Source organism: Danio aesculapii, chromosome 20, assembly GCF_903798145.1.
Source record: "Danio aesculapii chromosome 20, fDanAes4.1, whole genome shotgun sequence".
Classification (NCBI taxonomy): domain Eukaryota; kingdom Metazoa; phylum Chordata; class Actinopteri; order Cypriniformes; family Danionidae; genus Danio; species Danio aesculapii.
Window position 1 is genome coordinate 33,484,029 of NC_079454.1, and position 25,672 is coordinate 33,509,700.

The window sequence follows — 25,672 nt, forward strand, 5'->3', positions numbered from 1 at the left end:
AATAAAGAGACTAAGCTAAAAAGAAAATGACTGAATTTAATTTTATTTTTAAAAGTTTGCCAATTTAGCCTGTATATTTACAGATGATAACAATAATATATCAATGCCATAGCTAATATATTGATAATTTGGTTTCAGCTTGATGTTAGACCACTCGTTACTGTAATGTAAAGTGTGTGTGTCCTCTGCGTTGTGCTCTGATGCTCTGCTTGTGTGTGTGTGTCCAGTGTAATGATCTGCTAGATGCGCCAGTGGCTGTGGGAATGAGACTGCGGGGCAGGGATTTGGAGGATTCCACTGTCTCCTGGATACCGAGCGTCCTGGGTGTGCAGAGCGTCAGGCTCCGCCTTCGCCTTGACCGCCGTGACGACAGGGGGAGGAGCTTGTGGCAACTAGTTGACCTGGGAGAGGAACTGCAGAGTGGGCGGCGGCCTCGAGACAGGACTCCTCCCACTTGTTCACAAAGTAAGATATTATTTGTGATTTAACGAACACACGATACACACTGACAACACAAGATGATTGTGTGGCTGGCCAGCTGGGCTTGTTACAATCCAATTGGTGTTGTTTCCTCATTTCCTGTCATGACCGAAAAAAGGTCAGTTCTTCAGTGATGTATAAAATGCTATATGTGCATACAGAGACCTGTTTGTTTAAAACTCAGGGTTTTACCATAATTAAGAGGGATTTGGATGGTTCGCCAGCTGGTGAAAGATTTGACAGAAGAGTAATTGGGCACAAGAGGGAAAAATGCAGCATTAGAGAGGATAAGATGGAGAGGAAGAAGGAGAAGCTCCTCCGTTTATTACATTGAAACCTCGGGATTCTGCACTGCTTGGTTCCAAAAAGATTAATGAAGATTAATGTATGTCATTCTTAATTATTGCACTCCCTATTCTCATGCTGTGTGAGGAAAGATTGATGTTTTTCCTTTTTATCTTTCTTGGAGGGAAATAGTAGGCACTGCAGTGGTCTTACACGTATATTAATTTTTGGTGCTATTTGGTGCTGTTTTTCATATTTCAACAACATGGTTCAAGATTCCCTTGTCTGTTGCTATGGCAACTTGCCATGTATGAAGTAAATAACTTCTTGCTGTTGTTTGTGAGGGGTAACACTTCAATTTATTTATTTATTTTTCTTCTTCACAAATCCCCTCCTCGATGCTAGGCGTTGGCTGGAGGACTTGGCAGACAATGCTTGCTTTTATCCTTTTGTTATTTTGGCTTGAGTTAGTGTGTGTGTGTCTGTGTCTGTGTGTGTGCAAATTGTGTTGCATATTTTCTTCATGTGTGCAATATTTTTTTTTCTTTAATAGTTTAACAGTGCAATCAGTTTACACATTTTAACACCCCCTTTCCCCTCTCCTGCCTATGGAGGGCGAAACCTGCAAAAACAATAAATAATAAATATGCAAATAAATAAATACATAATAATTAAGGGGGGCTAATAATTCTGATTTCCACTGTATATTTTAGGACAAAAGAAAAGTAGCATCCAGAAACGTTCATTCATTCATTTTCTTTTTGGCTTAGTCTCTTTATTAATCTGGGGTTGCCACAGCGTAATGAACTGCCAACTTATCCAGCATATGTTTTATGCAGTGGATGCGCTTCCAGGCGCAACCCAACACTGGAAAACACACATACACTACTGCCAATTTAGCTTTTTCAATTGACCTATAGCGCATGTCTTTGAACTGTGGAGGAAATCGGAGCACCCGGAGGAAACCCATGCGAACACGAGGAGAATATGCAAACTCCACACTGAAATGCTAACTGACCCAGCCGAGGCTCGAACCAGTGACCTTCTTGCTGTTTACATGTGTGCAATCATAATATAATTTAGAGTCAAAGGCTTCAGGTGATTCTGCTCATGTGACTCTGAAACTGATTAAATTATTGGTGATCGCTCTGTTGGGTTCACTTTGAGCGTTTTTTCCAGTCAAACCTTTATTGATTACATTAATGTAATGATTGTAAAATGCTAGTTCAGCAAATTGGTTCGAATCCAAACCTGATCCTGTTTATAATCTGAATAAGTATTAATTATCTATAAATAGCGCTGACAATAACGAATGATACTTTGTAGAAAATAGCTTGTTTTCAATTTTGCTTGACATTTATTTTGCTACATTCATCTGACTTCCAAAAAAAAGCAACATTTTACCCACTGTATACATGTTTATTATTTTATGTATATTCTTTTATAATAAATTAAATTGAAATATTAAAATGCTAAATCTTTTAGATTAAGGTAATGTGGCATTGGTTTTCTCTCCTCTTTCATTTACATACAGTAAAAAGCATACATAAAAAGCATACATAAAAATTCACACACACATATACTGTACGCACGCACACACAGTACTTGTCTCTCATCTACAATGTTAATGGATTTGAGATGATTGAGTTGCACTAAAGATGAATCCATGACTTTAATTAACTTTTGATTTATTGGCTTCTGTATTCCAGGCGTAATTAGAAATTAAATATAGCGATCAGCTGGATGGGTGAATGGTGTCCGGCTCTGCATCAGGCTATTAAATGGGCTCTCTAAATGTATTTCACAGCGCAGTCCAGTGAAACAGCCGTGAAGGTCTCCTTTCTGAGTTTGACATTTCACAGAAACAATTTACTATTTTGTAAGGAATTATTTGTAATTATTTTGTTACTCTTAAGGGTTTTTGTGAAATATTACCATTGCCTTTTTAATGTTCATTGAATCCTTTTAATATAACTCCTAAGACTTAACTGTGCCAGGAAAACAAATGATAATAATTTTTAAAAACTTGTTATATACACACACACACACACACACACACACACTTTTTAAAGGGCACCTATGATGAAAATCAACTTTTGTAAGCTGTTTGGACAGAACTGTGTAGGTATAGTGTGTCCACAGTCATATTGGGATGACAGAAACACAGTGAGTCTCTTTTGTTAATTTCCGGATGTTAAAATAGGATCCAAATCCCTGCAATTTTGAGGCCCACCACAAAGTGATGTAGGAGTGCAGTTTCCCCGCCAGCCGAATTGATTGACAGTTAATTGATTAACTCCAAAACAAATATATCAAATAGCCGTTGGGAAAGTTCTTACTGTAGTAAGGGAGGTCTGCTTCATTCTTGTCTGTCACTGTGCTGTTTATCTACATGAAGCCTACATGCATCAGAGCAATACAGAGAGATCTCTTTCGCGCACTTGGGAATTGTGGGCGGGAAGAACTAGCTCATTTGCATTAAAGGCACAGGCAACAAAAACAGCTACTATGTCCTAACAGCTCCAATTTCCCAGATTCAGAAAGGTATAATGAATAATCGGATGGGTACTTTGTTCTGAAACTTTACAGACACACTCTGGAGACACAAAAGACTGATCTTAAATCTTAAAAAAGGGGTAAAATAGGTGCCCTTTTAAAATATATATATATTTTTTCATTTTTGCAGTTTGGATTATTTTAATTATTTATTTAATGATATATATAGCCATATTTTAGCATTTTATTTTCACAAATGTTATTTGAACTCATGTATGATTGCTTTTAGACATGGCCTAAGGCTAGTTCTAGACTAAACTGCATTTATGAGCTGTCTTAAAGGGATGGTTCACCTAAAACTGAAAAGTTGGCCATCATTTTCTCATCCTTTACTTGTTTCAAGCCTAGGTTTCTGTCTTATGATAAACAATAAAGAAGATAAGCTGGAAACCTGTAACCATTGATTTCCATTGTCTTTATATGGAAGTCAATGGTTAAAGTTTTTCAGCTTTAATATATCTTCTTTTGTGTTTAACAGAATAAATAAACATTGGAACCTTTTTTACTATCCCTTTAACTAAAAATATCTTACACCCACATGTACACCCACAAGTAAAGTTGTTTTTGTAAAAGCTGCTTAATTACCTAATTTAGTGAAGGCCTATAGCTTAAGCTAAGCTCTGTTTGTGAAACCGGCCCTTACAGTACACAATTGACTTGGTTTTAAAGCCTGCTGAACCGCTGACCGCTCTGTATAGAGGCTTTGTGAAGACTCTGTGTCAGGCTGGCTGTGTATCTGCTACAGTTTCCCTGAGTTTGCTCATTGTTGGTGCTTTGCTGTAAGACGCTCCATAGAAACCACTGTCTCTCAGCCATGAGAGCGGATGTGATTTCTGTGATAGCAGCTAATGCTCTGCCAGCAAGATTCTTCACCAGTCCCAAAGATAATAACCTTTCTTTCTTTCGCTCGTTCTTTCTTTGCGAGCTATTATTTTTGCATGGGCAAGTGCTGTTGTTATGGCAACCCCCATAGATTATTGATTTTGCTGATGACCTATTTGATTTTGTGTACATCTATTGTAGTTTGAACTTTTGCTGCTGCTGTGCTTTCTGTGTTAATCTGTTTGTTGTGTTCAAAGAACGTGGCTCTTTGTTGTGAGTTTAAAAATAAAAAACTATATGTAACTATTGTGAAAATGCTGTATTATGTTTGGTACATATTGTGTTCAGTTACTTTAAACAGTTTGTTGTTTAAAAGGTCCACATCCTATACTGTAAAACCCAACAGTCAACATTATCAAATGAAATGAGTGTAGTTAACTCAAAATTGACTGAAAGTTAATTCTACCTTTTTCAAAAGAGTTTTGAACTCCGTTGAAGGTAATGGGTTAATTAGATCCTTACTTCAACTCAAATGCTGTAAGTTCACAGTACTCATACAGATAATTTTTTTGAACTCAAATGGTTTGTAGCAATCGGTTTCCTCAAACAGTTTGAGTTGCCTTAACTTATTGGGTTTTACAGTACTCAGTTGGTTTGAGTTCTCTTCATTTATTGGGTTTTACTGTGCTCAAATTGCTTCGTTTACTCCAATGGATTAAGTTCACAGCACTCATTAGGATTAGATTTTGAACTTAAATGATTTGTTGCAATCGGTTTCCTCAAATGCTTTGAGTTACCTTAACTTATTGAGTTTTACAGTGTAACTTTATTTTACAACAGGGATCAAGAGATGTGGAAAAAAATTTAGGATACCACTTAAAAATTCTGGATTTACGATTTTTAATTTTCCATTTGAGTAATATGTTTTTATTAATGCTGGACAAAGATGAATAACTATTAATTGCATTCAAAATAAAAGTTTGACATATGTGTGTGTGTGTTTTATTAATTATATTTGGCAATGGCATAAACAACCCCTGCCTTTTTGCTCAAAGATGAAAACCCCTGTACTGCACAACTCCCTTTACTGTAAAACACATTTTACTAGACTGTCCTGCTTTTAATGATTCCTGAAGACTTTTCAATGAAATGACCTCTCTTAAGGACATTTTTAACAAAGTGACACCAGGATTTTTTTTTTTTTGTTTGATGAATTTTTATCATGTATTAACACAAAAAAATCTTATTTAATCCATGAATTCATTTGGTTGTTGTTTTTAATTGTATATTTATTATTGAAATGTTGTTGCCATGAAAATAGCATTGGTTGCTGACATGGCATTAAATAAAAAATACCTTACATTGACATGTACAAAACAATTTTGTTAAATGTGTGTGTGTGTGTGTGTGTGTGTGTGTGTGTGTGTGTGTGTGTGTGTGTGGGTGTGTGTGTGTGTGTGTATGTATGTATGTATGTATGTATGTATGTATGTATGTATGTATGTATGTATGTATGTATGTATGTATGTGTGTATATATATATATATATATATATATATATATATATATATATATATATATATATATATATATATATATATATATATATATATATATATATATATATATATATATATATATATATATATATATATATATATATATATAAAATAGGTATCATATATAGAAAATGACACCTGGTTCTTCTCACCTGGTTATTCAACCAAATATGTATTTCTTGGCACGTTTGTTCAGTTTTACTTAAATGACAAGAAATATATATTTGGTTAAATAACCAGGTGAGAAGAAGGTGTCATTTTCAATAAGAAAAAAACTGATAATAATTATTGTACTCATAGTATTAACTTGTGTTAATCCATTTGTTTAAAGATTGATTTAATGTAATTTGTATATATTTATATGTTTTATTGATGTTTATTACATTTATATATTGGTGTCAAATTTTGAAAAACATAATCGAATCTTAAACATTTTTGTATTAATTAATTTAATTATTAAAATATGTACTTGCATTTTTTAACAATCTTTTTTATTGAGATGTAATAAATATATGACAATATAACTTCACAATCATATTTACTTCTTTGTCTTCAGTTTAGAGGAAAGAGAACAACAATAAAAAAAATTATAAAAAGGGATAAAAAAGAAATGAAAAAAGGAAAAAGGGGGGAAAAAGGAAAAATAAATACTATTTACTTAATTTAATCTCATTTTTAGATGTTTGTTTATTCAATACAAATTTTTTTTGCCTTGTTATTAACCTTAATAAATCCTAATAAAATGTTAAATCTTTTTTTTAAGTTGTTTCTCCAAACATTTGCATTATTTCTCTGGAATCTATTTTTTTAATCAAGTTTGTTTTGTTGGTGTGTATGAAGTGTGTTTGTTTTGTTTGGTAAGTCTTAAAAGAAAATTGGCTTGACCTTGAAGTCTTAAAAGAAATTAGTTGACCAGCAACTGTCCAAATGGGAGGACAGCGATGTGTCTGTTTGAAAGAAGGTGTGTGTGGTCATTATTAGTTGTTGTTATTATTAGTCCAGTTTGACACTGGAAAGTGCTTGTGGTCTTCCTGTAGCATCCCAGTGCTGATTAAAAGAGCCAAAATGGAATTTATTGTCTCTGCGCCTGACTTTGACTAAATCTCATTTGACTGAAGTGGTTAATCTTTGTCCTGTGTGTTGAACATCAGTCAGCAGATGCAGTGTGTTCATGAGTGTCTGCGTGAGTGTGTGTGTGCTTGAGTGTGTGTATGCTTGTGTGTGTGTGTGTGTGTGTGCACTTGCCTACCCATCTAAGAGGGGACCTTGGTGTCGTTACACACCCACTAATTGTGTGTGTGCTTGTGTGTGTGTGTGTGTGTGTGTGTGTGTGTGTGTGTGTTGTGTGTGTGTCGTTCATGAGCTCCACACATTCCCTGCGTTCCTCAGTTCATAGACTGGACTCTGTGTTGGATAATCTCTGAGTTCCAATCATAACTCCTCAGGGATTTACTCAACTGCACATCCTGCAGTCGTCTGCCTGCGTTTGTCTGGATGAATGCATGTATGTGTGCTGGGGCTGCACAGACTTATTATCACTTATTCTATGGCCTGGATATGTGGTGTTTTATTTGCCTTGTGTTTTCTTGGATTTTATTGGGCTGTTTGTATAGTATTAAAATCAAAGTGTTGTTAAAATCTTTATGACAGTGGAGTGGCAGTGCACATAAAACCTGATCATTTTTAAGAAGCCTACTTAGTATACCAAAACTGCAATGTGTCCTCTGTGGTTTAAAGCAAGCCTAAAGTTTAAGTTTAAAGGAAGTTCTAAAGTTTAAGGTGCAATTTAATGACTTAAAAAGGTTAACTAGGAAAGTTAGGATAATTAGGTAATTTATTGGATAACAGTGGTTTGTTCTGTTGATAATATGAAGAAATCTATTTCTTAACACCTGTGCACTGTTCAAATGTACTACCCTTTTGTTATGTTATGAAAACATCCACTGAATTAAACTGCTGTAAAATTGCATGAGATAAATAATTAAATTTTTTTGCATAAATCTGTTATTTATTTATTATCAATTTATTTGTTATTTATAATCTGTTAATCAACCTCAGTCCTGATCAAAATTACTAAATTGTTTAGAAAATTACAGGATTTTAACTCTTTAATTGCCAAATTTGCAAATGATGTCACTGATTTGGTGAAAAAAACACACACACACAGAGACGTATTTTCAATATAATAGTAATTGTGAACTGGACGTTTTTTTTTTTACCATAAGGGTAGTCAATTTGAGTATTGTTTAGTTTTTTCACAAAAATTCAAAGCATTTTCTCAAAATATGATTTGTCACCAAAAATTATTCTGCTAGCTGAAACACAGAAAAAGTAATGGCCAAATTAAGACTCAAATCACTCCAGAGTGGATGAAAAAATCCTCAACAGTACATAAGGATTACCTGTCTGGGTTTTATATTTTATTAGCCAAACATATATAGCCATATATATTGTTTTTTTAAACAATGTTTTTTGAAACATCACTTGGGAAACTGCTTTGCATGTATTTTTCTTTAAATCATTTTTTTAATCAGTTAACTCATAACTCATTTGTTAATGTGCAATGAATGAAACATGAGACATTTTTATATATATGAGCTTTGCCTGTAGATTTCAGCTAAAGGTCTGAAATTTTGTAGTAAGCATTCAAAACATCAATTTGAGTATTTCCTAAATCATTTAACTACATATTTAACTACAAATATATATATGCATGCGCTGTATATATACACTCAAAAAAAATTGAGTTATTTATTTAACCCAATGGTTTTGTTGTGTTTGGTTGTTTATTAAATAACTTAACCAGTTGGGTTTAAAGTTATAATATAATAATGTATACAAAATGCAAATTCTAAAATAACAAATATGTATGTAATATTATATATTACATTTGAGTAAAATATGTAATACAAATTAGAGTCACCAGTTCTTTAAAATGTCAAATATTAATGATATGCTATATGGATTATTATATGTGTTTTAGATAATAAAATAATAAAATGTTTGCTAGAAAATCTCTGTGCATAGTTAATATTATTTTTTATTCAGTCCATTAGCTTTTGGCAGCAGCTAATGTGGTATACTAATGTCCCACTTGTGGTTTGATTTAACTGTAGATTTGGCCTAGAGGGAGAATTGGCAAATTTAGTACGCATTCAAAAGACATGCGCAAATGCTCAAAATTATCTAATATAAAGTTGTTGTTTAAATATAAAGCTTATGTTAAGTATGAAACATTTTATTTTATTTAATGTTAAATATTTACCTACAATTAAAATGTAGGCTAAATAAAATATTTTAAATAAAGCAGTTTTTTTATTTTTAAATAATTCCAATTATTAATTATACAGTATGATATTATATTTTTTTATATGTAATAAATGTGTGATAGAAATGACCTCATCATCATTAATATCGGGCGACTGTATGTTTTCTCTAATTGAGTCGATGAGCTCGTGTCTGCTGTAAATGACTCCGCATCAGCATTATGGCTGTGAGAGGCAGAGAGAGGATGTTAGGCGCCCTGTTGCCATGACGACAGAAAGGGGCCGATGTAGCGGCTGGCGCGCGCGGCAGTGTCTGTCGCGAGCGCGCGCTTGAGGCTCAGGGCTGCCGGGGCTTCAGAAGCGGCCGCTCCGTGACAGCGACGGAGACTCGGAATTAAGCGGCTTTCAGACGCTCTTCTTGACACCGCTGATAGCGGGTCCGTTCCAGCGTGGGGTTCTCGGTGAGTGCTCGTACATTTACAGCATTTTTGCATACTTCTGATTTTGGCGGTGAGATTAGGAGGAAAGGAAGGAAAGCTCGCGCACCGCTCGTAAACATGAACACGCGCATGAGGAATGGGGCTATTTTTGACGCGCTATTTTTAATGGCTCTCTTTCCCAGGATAAAGATTTTGCCGGTCGTCGAGTTTTTGTAGTCCGGATTAAAATGAAGGGTTTTCTTTTGTTGATTTAGGAAACAGGACATTGGCAGTGTGAAATAGATTAATGCAATTACGCATGGCCTGCCTGATGTATGAGGGAGAGAGAGAGGGAGATAGAGCGCAGGTGAGCGGAAATAATCCGATGTTTAGAAAGTGCATATGAGAACAGTTTATAATTAGGGTCATATCTCTTTTTCTTGTAGAAATGTATTATTATTTTATATTTCAGCTAAATAAATCACATATTCGAATTGTTTTCAATGGCTTTTTTAATCCTTGCTCTTTCATTTAGTCATTTGATTTTATTGGGAAAAGCCCAAATCATGATGGATTTTATAATATCAGCTTGCATAGCACATTTACCACACAGCCTATTGTTACAGAAAAGGCTAAATTAGTTCAAATAATTAAAGACATATAAATAAAATCATTATAATTAAACATTATTATTATTAATATTTTTTATTAACACTATTATTTTATTTTATACACTTCAGAAAAAAAATGTATTAGGCCCACGGAATCTACGTACGCAGATATCCACAGATTTACAAAGATTTTTAGCCCATCATCAAGTCTAATTATTTACTTGTGTAATTGCGTGTGAATTTATATTTGTTCAGTTTTTAAATTTATTTCAGTAATATTATTGTGATATAATAATAGTAATATTAAAATGTTCATATGATTCATTTACAGTTCAATAAAGAAAAATTTTCTGTCTTTTAGTAGAGATATTATATGAGAGACTTGCTTTGTTAACCAAATAAGTGGATCTAATTGGATTTACATCGTAAATATTAAATAAAAGTTAAAAATGTATTATTTTTTTTATTTATATATTATGTTTTTAGTTACGATACTCCTAAAATCATTCGCATAATCCACATTCTTTTTTTTTTTTTTTTTTACATTTTTTCCCCTGCTGAAATAGAAAGAAATGCCTGCAGATTCTGTCTGGCCCTAGCTATAGGTAGACTATTGAACTACACTTAAACAAATAAAGCTTCTAAATTGGCTTTAATGGTTTTATCTAGAACCTTTGACATTTGTGGATTATTTTCATTCCACACAGAACCGTTTTTAAGGTTGTAAAGGGATCTTTGGATTATTAAGATGTAATTCACAAAATGAAAAAAGGTATATAAACCACTTTTTGCTAAATAGTTATTTGTGAAACCAAAAAACAGTATGACGCCAGTGTTTTATCGTTCCACTAATGGCATCACCGGCCATTTTTATTTTTAAGAGTGTAAATTACTAGGAGAAAAACAAATGGCCTGTTTACAACTGGTATATTTGAGATGTGTTTTTGTTGATCTGATCAAAAGAGAACAACGCTAAATATAGGTGTAAAATTGGTGTGAAATGTTTTAAGATTTTACACATTTGACAACTTCCAGAGGCAGTCTAAAATATGTTCGACTGGATTGCTTCTGCAATTTAAATGCTCATGTGGTCAAATGCATCCAAACTGATGCAAAAGATACAAATTCAAAGATATGTTAGCAGCCAAATGAGATGGTTTTGTGGCTATCAGAGTAAATTATGTAGGAGTATAGACCATTTTGAGAAATGTAAACAATAACAAGCTTCCTAGAATCCAAAAAGGTCCACATATTGCTAAATAATTTTATGATAGCTGTTTTAACGTGAAGATATGATTTAATTTCCTGTTTACAATTATGAAATAGTATGATGACAAGCAGGAAAAGGGTCGATGACATTACCACATTGAAATGGTCTATATAAGGAAAAAATATGAAGAAATTAGGAAAGAGATGGAAAGTGGATGAAAGAGATTGAAACATCAGGTGTAAATGGAAATGTGTCTTAGTCTACTCATATTTTTTTAAATGAATTTGAAATGTTATGATCTGATTGACTAAAAGCTCATATGTAAACAGGGCCTAAGTGCAAAAAAAACCCTGATTTGCACTACAAACAATTGTGCTTATGATTACTGTAATACTTTACAATAATAGGATAACAAACACCAATTTGCAGAATAACAGCTTTTTTTTTAGAGTGATATGTAATGCATCTTATTAATTTGACTATCCAAAACAAATCATTATTCAATCCTAATGATTTGGTTTCATCTTAGAAGCTCCAGGTTCAAAGAGTTTGAGGGAATACTCAGCAAAGGAAGGATGAGAGGAGGAGAGCAGGCGAAGCTGATGGTGAGGCCACAGCTGGAGGGGGAGGGGATGAGACTCAATGAGGGCTGGGGGAGGGTGATTCGCTCACTCACTGAGAGAGAGAGAGAGAGAGAGAGAGCTGGAGGAGCGCAGGATAGAGAAGATGCTTTTATGTGGCTCTGTGTCTGCCTCTTTCACAGTCTGCACACTTTAGGCCACCTCATTTCTAAACCGTCAAGCTTTTGTTCTTCAAAACATTGATACTAGCCCAGTTTTCTGAGATGACCTAATTAGGCTATATTTCTAAAATAAAATATCTAAAATAAAAATCTTAAAAAAAAATCCTTTGGGTCAACCTTTGGATGATTCAGATTCTCAGCAGCAGAAGTAATCATAGTTTGGGAAAACATAAATAAGAGAGTACCACAATTTTTCTTGTGCATTATTCGCCCTCTATGATAACCATAGTGTGGCTGTTATACCATGTAATACAGATAACCAATAACCACTCCACCATAGTGTTTTCAACTTTCAAAACAAAATGTTTTTTTTTTTGTTAGACAATGTCAAATAAACTTTTCTACCCAGACGTTGTATTAGAAGCACCTTGCATAAGCGCTATTTTTTTATTATTTGATGGAAAGATTATATAATACAAAGTATAGTTTTTTTATTTAAAAAATATTGATATATTAAAAACTATCAAGGATTTAAAATGCTGAAGACTGTAAAATGTGTCCTCACCTAAGGTTGAGCATTATATTTTTGTGCAGTGTTTATTTTTGTAATCAGACAGTGTAGCTGTAATACAGGTACTCCTGTTTGTTTCAGTATCAGTTCATTTGCAGTTTATGCACTGTGGTTATGCAGTGTGTTCTAGAGTTGTCAGTTTTGCTTTCTGAAAATGTTTGTTAAAGCATTTACTTATTTTAATTCAAATTAGTTTGTCTTGTTTAATTGGATTAATTGAATTCCAGTACTTTTTATCTGGATAAGTATGAACACTGCGTTCTGTATCCTAGTGCGCCACAAACAATCTTTTCAATCAGAGGAATTCAATGAACATACAGTTGAAGTCAGAATTATTAGCCTCCCTTTGAATTTTTGTTTCTTTTTAAAATATTTCCCAAATGATGTTTAACAGAGCAAGGAAATTTTCACAGTATGTCTGATAATATTTTTTCCTCTGGAGAAAGTCTTATTTGTTTTATTTTGGCTAGAATAAAAGCAGTTTTTAATTTAGAATTTTTTTTAGCCCCTTTAAGCTATATTTTTTCGATAGTCAAAAAACAGAGCAAACAATCGTTATACAATAACTTGCCTAATTACCCTAACCTGCCTAGTTAACCTAATTAACCTAGTTAAGCCTTTAAATGTCACTTTAAGCTGTATAGAAGTGTCTTGCAAAATATCTAGTAAAATATTATTTACTGTCATCAAGGCAAAGATAAAATAAATCAGTTATTAGAAATGAGTTATTAAAACTATTATGTTTAGAAATGTGCTGAAAAAATCTTCTCTCCGTTAAACAGAAATTGGGGAAGAAAATAAACAGGGGGGGCTAATAATTCAGGGGGGCTAATAACTCTGACTTCAACTGAATGTGCTGTATAGTGACAAAGACATCTAAATGCACTAAAAACTGGATGCAAGCAACCATCAAAATAAAAGCATAAAAAGGACAGAATGCTCAAGTACCTGTTTTTTGTCTAGTTACAATGTTGCTCATTGCAGTTTACTCATTGCACACTTTTCTTAACTTCTGTGCAGATTTTATAAGCTCTTTTTAACTGATTAAAATACCATCACATGTTGTGTGTTTTTTTTCTTTAGGTTTGGTCTTTAAAATAACAGAGTTAGCACTTAATGGACTAAGATTTAATGTTTGGTCACGACCGAAATTTGTATGCAAATTTGTCAGAAATTATCCTGGCAATTTTTTGATCGACATGATCTGTTTTTCTGCAAACAGACAGACACTTTTCTTTTTCTTCTCCTTTGTTTCTTTTTTTTTACAGTGCATTCTAAACCTTTACATTTTTTTAGCTGGATTGAATTTCTTGTAATTAATTTGTTTTCTACTTTTGTAAATGACAAAATCAGCTAAAATTGCTATATTTTTATTCTAATTTTTTTTCTTTCAGATTACTAAAATTGCCCAGTAATCACGGAAATGGAAATTCATTGGTCAAAAGGTGTGGGAACCCAGAATTTCATACTGACTACAGGAATGTGTGTGTGTGTGTGTGTGTGTTTTGGTTGTTGGGTGCATTGAAGAGTAGTGTAATAAACTCATAGTTGTGTATTATTAAAATGATTGTTTTGTCTTTATTCCTGTTTTTAACTTCTTTTAAATTTAACATGACATGCGATACACAAGTACCCAAATTTTGGGCAGAAAACAGACTCTTGGTTGGGGTAAATTTTTAAATAGCATTTTGCAATTTACCCAACCATTGGGTTTGTCCATACTTTACCAAAATTTGGGTCAAAACAACCCAGAACAACTTTTTTAGAGTGCACCTATCAATTGTATAAAAATGATAGTGTTGAAAATGAATAAATACCTGTTAAATTGACCTTAAATGTAAGTGTTGTACATTCAGACTCGGACACTGTATTTTCCTCACTCAGGTCTGATGAGTATTCCTGCTGCTCCATCAGTTCAGTCAGGGGGTGGAGAGATGCAGTCACCTGGGGTCATAAGCCCCTCCTTCCTCCCGCCTGCAAGTGGAAAAGTTCCAGGTCGCAAGAGGGGTCGGCCACCCCTGAAGAGGCACCCGGAATATCAAAGCCGCTACCCAGAGTCCCTCCCACCCATTAAAGTGCCTAAGAAGCGAGGGAGGAAGCCGGGCTTTAAGGTCAGTAAATATCAGTCTATTTAAATAAGAGCATGTATGTGTCTGCTGCAAAGATAAGGCCTTTCCAGTGCTCAGATGCATCAGCCAAATGCATAAATGTCATCAAGTGGTGCTTTTAAAAAGGAACTGCTGCAAACACTTACGATTGTGTGGCTACTGTAGAGGAACAGAGTAATGTCTAGTGCGAGTTTGTGCATAGGTGGGCTCATCTGAGAGAAGGAGGGGATTGGGTGCGTGTGCTTTGACTGATGTATCTGCAGTCTGCTGCTGCCGGGTTATTTTTAGCTGTGTGTCTGAGCATAACGTCGCTGTTGCTGATTTAAAGAGCAACACACTACCGCAATGTGTGAGTGTGCATGTTTGCAGATTTGCAGTAAACCAAGTATAAATGGTTCGGCTATCTAAAATAAAAATGGTTATTGCTTCTCGTTGTAGTGTTAGGGACATTTATATAATACAGCTATTTAAGTTTTAAGTTACAAGCTCTATCCCCTCTAATGGAAACTTTGTCAAGATAAAAGGTCATGAATTGGGATTTTGGATTTGGGAAACTGTAAAATCAGTTTGTGATTTGGTTTATATAAGATATGGTTGTTGTTAATCATATTAATCTTGTTTTTCATATAATTTGTCAAAGTGCCAAAAATAAACAAAAGATTTTATTTTTCTTTGATGTTAAAAGTGGTAGATGGATGAATTATATTTTGTGAATTCATTCCAACAGCAAAGTTATTATACTCAAAATAAACACTAATTGAAGAAATGTAGAAATGAAAATAAAAATATAAACTTAAATAAAAATTATTTTAATTTAAATTTAAAGATGTAACATTAACAAAAGTAATAAAAGGGACAAAAAACATAAAACTAATAAAACTTTAACTAAAAATCAAGTGGAATCTTTAGAAATAGAACAAATTTAAATTATTAATACAAAAATTACAATAGTTGATCAAAGATGCTAAAATACCCTGGTCACAGTGGCATTCTAGTGATATTTTAAATGTGTTACTAAGAACAGTTGTTAGTACACTTTCTAAATAAAGAATGAGTGGTTTAATGGTTCAGACCCAATTTAGTTTTTTTTTTAAACGAAACGAAAGTTTTTTATTTTATTATTTTTTTATATATATATATTTATATGAACTCATTAAGATTGGCACGGCGGCTCAGTGGTTAGCACTGTGGCCTCACAGCAAGAAGGTTGCTGGTTCGTGTCCCGGCTAGGCCAGTTGGTTTTTCTCTGTGTAATTTGCATGTTCTCCAAGCGTTGGCGTTGGTTTTTTTTCCGTGTGCTTTGGTTTCCCCCAGAGTCCAAAGACATGCAGTATACACTACCTGACAAAAGTCTTGTCAGTTTTAGGAACAACAAATAATAACTCGACTTCTAGTTGATAATTTGGTACCAGAAGTGGCTAACATGAAAAGCAAAGGCCTCTAGATTACGCTTAATTTACCAATGTAAAACATGATCATGTCTTGATTTTTAATTAATTAGGACAGTAAGGTCTGACTTTGCTTAGACAAAAGTCTTGTCACTTAACAGAAATAATGTACAATATAGAATATAATATCGTGGAGCTGTAGAAAAAGAATTAATATTGTGTATGACTCCCATGAGCTTGGAGGACTGCATCCATACATCTCTGCAATGACTCAAATAACTTAATAAAGTCATCTGCAAAGAAAGCGTTCTTGCAGGACACCCAGAGTTCATCAAGATTCTTTGGATTCATCTTCAATGCCTCCTCCTTCATCTTACCCAAGACATGCTCAATAATGTTTATATCTGGTGACTGGGCTGGCCAATCCTGGAGCACCTTGACCATCTTTGCTTTCAGGAATTTTGATGTTGAGGCTGAAGTATGGGAAGGAGCGCTACCCTGCTGAAGAATTTGCCCTCTCCTGTGGTTTGTAATGTAATGGGCAGCACAAATGTCTTGATACCTCAGGCTGTTGATGTTGCCATTCACTCTGAAGATCTCTCGCATAGCCCCATACTGAATGTAACCCCAAACCATGATTTTTCCTTTACCAATATTGACTGATTGTGAGAATCTTGGGTCCATGCGAGTTCCAATAGGTCTTCTGCAGTATTTGTGATGATTGTGATGCAGTTCAACAGATGATTCATCTGAAAAATCGAACTTCTGCCACTTTTCTAAACGATCAACTAGAAGTCAAGATATTATTTGTTAATCTTACAACTGGGATCGGCGACAAGACTTTTGTCAGGTAGTGTAGGTGAATTGAATAAACTAAATTGGCCATGGTGTATGACTGTGTGTTTGAATGAGTGTGTGGGTGAATGAATGGGTGTTTCTTAGTACTGGGTTGCGGCTGGAAGGACATCCGCTACGTAAAACACGTGCGGGAATTGTTGGCAGTTCATTCCGCTGTGGCAACCTCTGAAATAGAGACCAAGCCGAAGGAAAATGAACGAATGAACACATTGTTTGTCTTTAGTTTGCTATGTGTGTTTGTGTATTATAATAAATCCATATATTATTAAATACATTAACATAATAATAGCAATGATAATAATACTATTTGTATTTATTTTTTTCAACAGCTGAAGTCTCGTCTGATGACCCCTCTGGCCATCTCTCCTCCCAGCAGCACCCCAGAGCCAGACATGAGCTCAATCCCGCAGGACGCTGCTACTATCCCTCACTCCGCCACACCACAGGTCCTCACAGGTAACAAACGCACATCTGAACAAACACTACCACTGAAATGTTGCCATGCCAATCCCAGACAATTCAAAGCAGCTCAACTACTGAGGGAATAATAAAATGTGAGCATTAGAGGAATCACAGCGCTCAGAGGAGTCTCATTATGATCCTGTGTCATCTCATTTTCTTTTTAGTGCTCAGTAGGGACTGTAACTCTACCCATATATTGGGGTTATGATAACTGTTATTTTTATCAAGATGATACGATGAGATGTGAGTCTCAAAGGTTGCGAGAAGACCATCGTCACTGTTTTTACAACACCCAAGCCAGTTATTATTCCTTATCTGTTACTTCTCTAATTCCACTCTCATTTGTATTATGACAATAAATGAAAATCAGTCACTCATTCATTTTCTTTTCGGCTTAGTCCCTTTATTAATCTGGGGTCGCCACAGCGGAATAAACAACCAACTTATCCAGTACATGTTTTATGCAGCGGATGCCCTTCCAGCTGCAACCCATCACTGGAAACCCATACACTCTGAAAGAAAATCTTGAATTACATTAATAATTACATATTACATAATTACATAATCTCTAAGGGAGCTCAATTAAACTATTGGTCAAAAGTAGTGTCTAAGATTTAAAAAATAATAATAATTTAATAATAATTAAAAGATATGCTTCATTAATCTTTATCTTCAAGGTCACATGATGTCCTCAGAGTAATTTTAGCATTCTTATGATTTAGTTGTGCTACCTGAAAAGTAGCTACTTTTAAATGAATTATAAATAGAAAATGTAACAAAATAATCATTTGTAACAATGTTAAAGTCATTCAATTTGACGCATACCTAATAATAAAAAACAATAATATCCATTTTAACATGTATATCCAGATATATCAGAGATGCCCAAAGTAGTGCATGGGGGCCAAAGTTGGCCCATCGTAACCTTTGGTTTGGTCCACTATCCTATCCAACATAGGCTCATTCTGAAAACGTAGCCCTATATACGTTTCTGGAGATCACGAATTATGTAGCCAGAAGTACTTATGGCTACATTTTGTCTTTAAAACAAACGCTACAGGGCGGTATGACGCCATTCCTTTTCTCGCTAACTAGCTGGCCGCTCACCTCCGTGTGTTAGCTTGACACATATGTCAGTGGACTTGAGACGCAGAGAGTAGTTGACCACGATGATGAGGTTCAAGTCTTGTGAAAAACGATTCCAGGAAGTGGGTAAGACAAAAACAGAAGCCATAAAATAAACAAGTAAATAACAAGGTGAGAATGTGGTAAAATCTGAAAACGTGGCAAAAATCAGGCGAGGGCTTTTCTTTTACAGGATTGCTTTTCAAAACACTGTGGTTGGGTTTAGGGAAGGGGATGCCATGTCAATAGGTGCTTTTCAAAATACTATTGGTTGGGTTTAGGGAAGGTGGAGGGTGGGGGGATCGATCGGTTAGTCAGTCAGTCGACAGCAGCCACTTGTGGATTTATGTGAGAAGAGCAGGCGCGAATGGCACTCGCAAGAGATATTTGAGATCTCAAAAAGCAAATGCAACGACCTCTAGTGGATTCGTGAAAACAAAAACTGCAAAAAAACGTAGCTCTTGGGATGTATTTTTCTCTCTCCAGAAATGTATATAGCGGTGCGTAATCAGAATGAGCCTGGGTTGATCCCATCTTAGAGGAGAATGAGAATGATGGAGAGGGTTGGGAAGAATGCCTTTAACACAGAGATCGTCATTTTTTTATTTTGATGTAACCTTTCTTATTTGTTACTGCTGAGCTACAAAAAAGCAAAATGAAATTCATTGTTTCAATTAAATGTTGTAAATGAATCTGATGTTTGAACGACAAATAGAGGACTATGCAGAAGACATCGGCGAGCAAATCAAGGCAAAAAACGAGACATTCTGTTATAAATGAGATTGTTTTGTTTTTACTGTAATAAGTTCATCATACAATGTTAAAAATACTGTATTAGTTAATATAAAGCAGTGTTTTCTAGTCATTTATAAACATTATTAAATATATTAGGAAATTACCCATGGCAACTATATTTACCTTTGGCACACTAGCCTCAATCAAGTTTGGTTTTTGGCCCCTCATTAGAAAAAGTTTGGGCACCCCTGAGATATATTATCCATACAGAGGTCAGTCCTAAACTCAGATTGTGTGAATTTAGCCAGTGAAGACTTCATATAGTGCAAACTAACTCAATCTTTGGGGTCAAGACCCTGTGGTCTGCACAGGCTGCCCATCCAATTGGTAATAACATCCATCACCAGCAGGAAAAGGAGCAGAGAGAAAAGAGTAGTTACATCTCTTATTTTAAAGGTTAATAGGTGTGCGAGTCTCACGGGACATTATTGAGGGACCTGACTGCTCTTGCCTCAGAGGCATTATCATCCAATTTATCTCTTTATTACAATGGAGAGATCAAATCCGTCCTGCTAAATTGCCTTTTTTTAGTGGAACAAAAAATGTTGGTATTTAAAAAAATATAAGCTTATAATGGATTCGCTTCACAATTACAGAAGCGATGTTTCCATCCACCTATTTTTAAGCACATTTTGGAATATCCAATTTAAAGTGCTTAAAGGAAACATCAAGATTTGCATAGGACTTTTTTTTAACTGAGTAGGATAAATGTTTTATTCAACAAGAAAAAATGTGCATTAATTACGATGGAAACACATTTACTGTAAATTCCAGCATGCACATCAAAAAAGTGATGCGATTTTGTTTTAACAGATTGTGTCATAATAAAATTGCTTATGATAGGATGGCATTGATGAACTGACCACATTGAAAAACATCTGAAATGTTGTTTTGGTCATTCTAAAATCCTTTAGTCAATGTCCATCATCAAATTAATACGTCCCAGGACTGCTGCGCTGCCAAAGAGCGGTTTAACATGTCCAAAAACCACCAAAAAATGTTCATTGTATGTTATCTTTATTATATATAATATAATAAAAAAGAAAAATGGAATTTGCTGTGGTAGGAGAAGACTGTGGGGCTTTTTTAAAATATATATAAAGAGTTCAGATGCAAAAACCTCTAAGTGCCATCTACAATTTTCTTTTACAATGGGCATTTTCTCAGCCCCTTATGTTTATGTTCAGTTATTTCAAGAAGTTTGCTGGTTTGGGCCCCGGCTGGGTCAGTTGGTGATTCTGTGTAGAGTTTGCATGTTCTCCCCATGTTTGCGTAGGTTTCCTCCGGGTGCTCTGGTTTCCCCCACAGTCTAAAGACATGCGCTATAGGAAAATTAAATAAACTAAATTGGCCGTACCCGGTAAAACCGAAAACGTTAAGGTAACTTAAACCCTTTGAAAAAATCCATAGCAACAAACCATTTAAGTTCAAACACTAATCCTAATGAGTACTGGGAAATTAATCTATTTGAGTAAACGAAGCAATTTGAGCACAGTAAAACCCAATAAATAAAGAGAACTCAAACCAATTGAGCACAGTAAAACCCAATGAATAAAGAGAACTCAAACCAATTGAGTACTGTAAAACCCAATAAGTTAAGTCAACTCAAACCATTTGAGGAACCCGATTGCAACAAACCATTTGCGTTCAAAAACTAATCCTAATGAGTACTGTGAACTTACTGCATTTGAGTTGAAGTAATGAAGTGTTTAATTAACTTAATACCTTCAACAATGAGATCAAAACTCTTTTCAAATGAGTAGAAGTAACTTTCAGTAAATTTTGAGTTAGCTCCACTCATTTTGATAAAGCTGACTGTTGGGTTTTACAGTGTAGTGAATGAGTGTGTATGTGAGAGTGTGTGGGTATTTCCCAGTACTGGGTTGCAGCTGGAAGGACATCTGCTGCGAGAAACATATGCTGGATAAGTTTGCGTATCATTCCACTGTGGCTGCCTCTGATGAATAAAGAGATTAAGCCGAAGGAAAATAAATGAATGAATGAATATCGCAATATTCCAGTTTTGTGCACAAGCTTAATTCACATCTTTGGATAGAAACATATCTAGTGTGAGTGCTTTTGGATTTAACCTGAGCCTGCATCTCAGTCTGGTTCTCAAAGACTCTGCTGATCTACTTTAAACATGAGATGCTGTGACGGTGTGCCTGAGCTCAGTCCTGAGGTCTCAAAGCTTAATCCCTTTGCTGTAGGGAGCCGTTGCAGTACAAGAGGCTTTTGTCTGCCCACCAGGTTTCAAGAATTGAATTCTTTATGTGCTAGAAAAGTAACACTTTCTTTTGGCTTCTCTAATTTTTTTCAAAACCATGCTGATTTTTTTAAACTAACATAAATGTGACAGATGCATTTTGTGCTTAATTCTTTAAAGAAAAAAAGAGGGAAAATAATGTGGGTAATGTCTTTTGTGAGGGTCGCAGAGGGAGTGGCTGCTGGTGGAGGTCATGACCTTGATGACCTCAGGTCATTGTCAAAGTCGACATAGGATGGAAGCTGTGAAAATGATGTCTTTTCTTCTCTTTTGTGACATATTAGAGTAAATGGCTTCTCGAACAAGACAACATGTAAGATTGGACTTGATTCATGACTTAAATGTATTGTTACACACCTAATCATAACTAAACGACAAATGTCTCCTGTCTTTATACTCATCGAAGTTTGACACTTTTTTTTTTTTTTGATAGTCCGTTTGTTGAATTAAGTTACATTGCATCTACATTCCTACTAATTCTCATTAGATTATAAGTAGAAGGATAGGGTAGGAATTAGTGTAAGTTGACATGTACTTGCAAAGTTTCTTATTTTCAGTTAAATGTCTGTTGAAGCAGCAGTATCAACTGATATTAAGCAGACAGTCTACTAAATAGACCATCAAAATAACCCAAAGTTAATAGACATCAGTAAATCATTGTGCTTTAGGAATGCAGGGGAACTTTGGTGTTCGATCTATTAATTATGCAGCTAATACATATAGTAATACTCAGTGATAAGTCTGTTCAGTTTTATTTTCATGGTGAAGTCTGTGTTTATTTGTGCCTAAATTATTGTTTTCGTGAGCATGCAACATTTTCACCATCTGTGAGCCCACATGTCTGGCACGTCCGTAATCAGTTATCTATTTTAAGGCTTTGTGCGTATTATTCGGCCTCCTACACTCGATGTTCATTGACTTTATCCTGTTACACATTCTCAAACAGAAGCACAGACGACTTCTGTCTCAATTACTCAAAGCCACGGGCGGCATATAGACTGTGTGTGGGTGTGTGTGTATGTGTGTGTGTGTCTGACTCGTGGTCATGGCGCTTCTAGATGACAGACGATGGAGGAAATCCCTCAGCATGGCAATCTGTCAGATTAAAGCGTCCGACTGCTGCAGACGGGCGAGGGAAGTCAGTGGGGACAGATTGTGTGGGAGGAATTGGGAGGGGGGTGAGTGATTGGTGGATTCCTACACTCGCTGCTCTCTCTCTCTCTCTTTCAGGCATTTTTCATATTTCTGTTTTATTCTAATGGCACAGTTATTATCTTTTTTACTTTTATTGTTCGGTTGTATCGCTAATGCTTGTATTTTCCTCGTTTTTAAGTCACTTGGGATGAATGAATGCATGCAGGGTGATTTTTCATATTGAGAGAGGCTGGTTTTATTTGGGGTAATCAAACATTTATTGGCGCTGGCTGGATCATAAAACTGCTGATGATTTTAAGGTGTGATTTATGGTATGTGATTTACTTTAAAGACATTAAGAAGAGAGCAGGGTGGAAATATTTGTAACATTCATGCATTTTAAGTCATTGTAATGATAAGAAAATACAAACAATATCCAGCAATAGTATTTCTAATTACAAGTGTTTTTTGGATAAGTTATCGCTGTGGAATTATTTAATTATTCTTTTATCCTGCCCCATGTGATTGTAAACCATTATGAGTTTCTTTCTTCCGTTGAACATAAAATAAGATATTTTGAAGAATGCTGGTTCTATAGTAGGAGAAAACATCTACTGTAAATGATTGAGTGACAGCTACCAGCATGCTTCAAAATATCTTCTTTTGTGTTCAACCGAAGAAAAAAAACTCATGTCGGTTTTGAAAAAATTAAGCACGACTAAATGATGACAGAATTCTTGAAATACAGCTCTGTTTCTGATTTAAGAAGCCTGTCATAAGAGTTTTTTTGAGTCTCATGACATGGACATGAAATTGGTTTGAGTATTTTTTTATATATAAAATACTATTCTCTCTTCCTGACCTCTGGAAATGATCTATAAATGTGGCTTGGCATCAAATATTTGAAGATTCCTTGACAAATATTTGAGTCTGTGGAATTAAAGGTGAATTCACAAGCCAGTTTGACTGTCAATAAGGAAGACGTGCTTTGTGTGCCAATATGCATGTTGCACAGTTGCATCATCTAAAAATCATGGATTTTCACTGATGAATCGTTCTCCTCGAGAATAGCAATGTGTGATCAAAAAAATAGATTACATTTTGATTTCATGAAGACTTTAAGCAAAATAAATAAACTTTTTGCTTTATGCGCAATTACATCATCTGTAAATCATGGTTGTTCAATCATGGATTTTGTTTAAAGGTGCTGTTTGTAAGTTTGACTCTTCTAAAGTATAAAAATATCATAATATGTTTGCAACATATGCCAAGTAAACATTCTTGTTCATCTGAAAAACAATTCTGAAATCAGATATTCTGCTTTGAAAATTTCTGTTATGTGTCGGAACGGCTGTCTTTGTTTTGGTTCTTTTAACCAGCACAATGCCAGTTTAGCCAATTATATTTCAGCAGCCCGGGTTGCCTTGTTGGAAAACAGCGCATTTCATTTAATTTAATTTCATTCATTCATTCATTCATTCATTTATTTAGATGGGTTCTCAAAGCATGCGTCCGTGACTGAAATTCGACCTTTGGTGGACAGGTGAATTTGTAACCGTGTGTCATAACAACACACTATGTGAAGAGATACACAATTTAAATACAGCCATTCAGAAGCACAGAATATGCACTCACTCAAGAAATGATAAGGTTTATAATCTAATTAAAACATATTAAACCTCTCTAACATTATAAAATGCTGAATCAGTGATATGTGTTGGTTTGCATTATTTCACAGTTCTAAACTTCAATTTCAAACGGTTAATTTTATTTTCAAGAACTGATGTAAACTATCTGCTGCTGCTTTCAGTAGTATGGCAATAAATGTCATGTAAAATGGCATTCAAACTCACATTATTAGCATTTAACACTGAATAAAGCACATGAGGTGTACCTGAGGTAATCATTGTCAGTTTATCCTGTTGTTCACCTGTTAGAAACAGAAGCCATTTCTAATTTATCAATTTGATGTGTTAGGACAAAAGCCTCTTTTAATTTGGTAAATGTTCATTATTGTGTGCCGTTTTATTTAGACACGATTTAAATCAGCCTTTAGGCTCGAGACTCGCTCCTCATCTGGCATTGGTCATCTGACATCCTACGCTTGTGTTTGTTTTGATTCAGGAATGCAATACCTAGTTCAACCACTGGGTGTCAAACTTACATACTGCACCTTTAATTTATTTAAAAGTAGCTGACCTCAAAGTGAAACCTCAAGCTTTTACTTGCCTTCATGTTAAATATATATTATAATATATTATAATATATATATTATAATATATATATATTATAATAATAATATATATAAAATAATAATATATATATAAAATAAAAAAATTAAAGTCAGAATTCTGAGTTATAAAGTCGCAATTCTGTGTTATAAAGTCAGAATTGTGAGTTATAGTCAGAATTGCGAGTTATTTAGTCAGAATTCCGAGTTATAAAGTCAGAATTGCGAGTTTTAAAAGAGTTTCCTGTTATGGGGATTGGCCATAAATGTGTTAAAGACTCTTTCTTTAGGTTCTCTGCTTGTGACGTGGTCTGGATTTGCAGCCCAGTTCACCAATAAAGGCCAGGAATACACAGTATTTGGTTGACACTTTTACTGAACTGAAATATAAATACAACCATTTTAGTTTTAGCCCTTTTTAATGTCTATGTACGATATGTCTGCAGCTCCCAAGTACAAAAAAACAAGGGCACTCTTGCAATATGAAACAAATATCAGGTGCGGAAAAAATGTAAATCATATAATTGTTACGCATATAATAGATAAATAATATAGAAATCCTAATTTTAGATTTTTGGAGGAATCACGCAACCTATAGCTAGTTTCAGGTGCTCTGTTTATTGCTTTGTAATTGCTATTTAGACCAAATGGTAATAATTAAAAAAGAACAAATCCATACGAATAAATAGACAGCCTAGTTTAACTAAATATTTCCTTTTTGAAAGCAGGATAAACAATAAAAATCAGATATAGGCTTTATGTTGTGATTATGAGCTAATGTGCAT

The 25,672-nt window shown here is 34.6% G+C and overlaps 1 protein-coding gene across 2 annotated transcripts in view; it reads left to right on the forward strand.

The window, feature by feature from the left end:
- Positions 1-25,672, forward strand: part of scml4 (Scm polycomb group protein like 4) — a 57,212-nt gene that overhangs the window by 17,853 nt on the left and 13,687 nt on the right. Inside the window, exons 1-4 of one of the 2 annotated variants that reach the window (XM_056445462.1) lie at positions 9,322-9,429; positions 13,916-13,966; positions 14,406-14,632; positions 17,205-17,331. In XM_056445462.1, coding sequence (XP_056301437.1) covers positions 13,945-13,966; positions 14,406-14,632; positions 17,205-17,331 — 376 coding nt within the window. In that variant the 5' untranslated portion in view covers positions 9,322-9,429; positions 13,916-13,944. Of the gene's footprint in view, positions 1-227; positions 466-9,321; positions 9,430-13,915; positions 13,967-14,405; positions 14,633-17,204; positions 17,332-25,672 lie in introns of those variants that run through there. The other variant, XM_056445461.1, reaches the window with a different exon arrangement.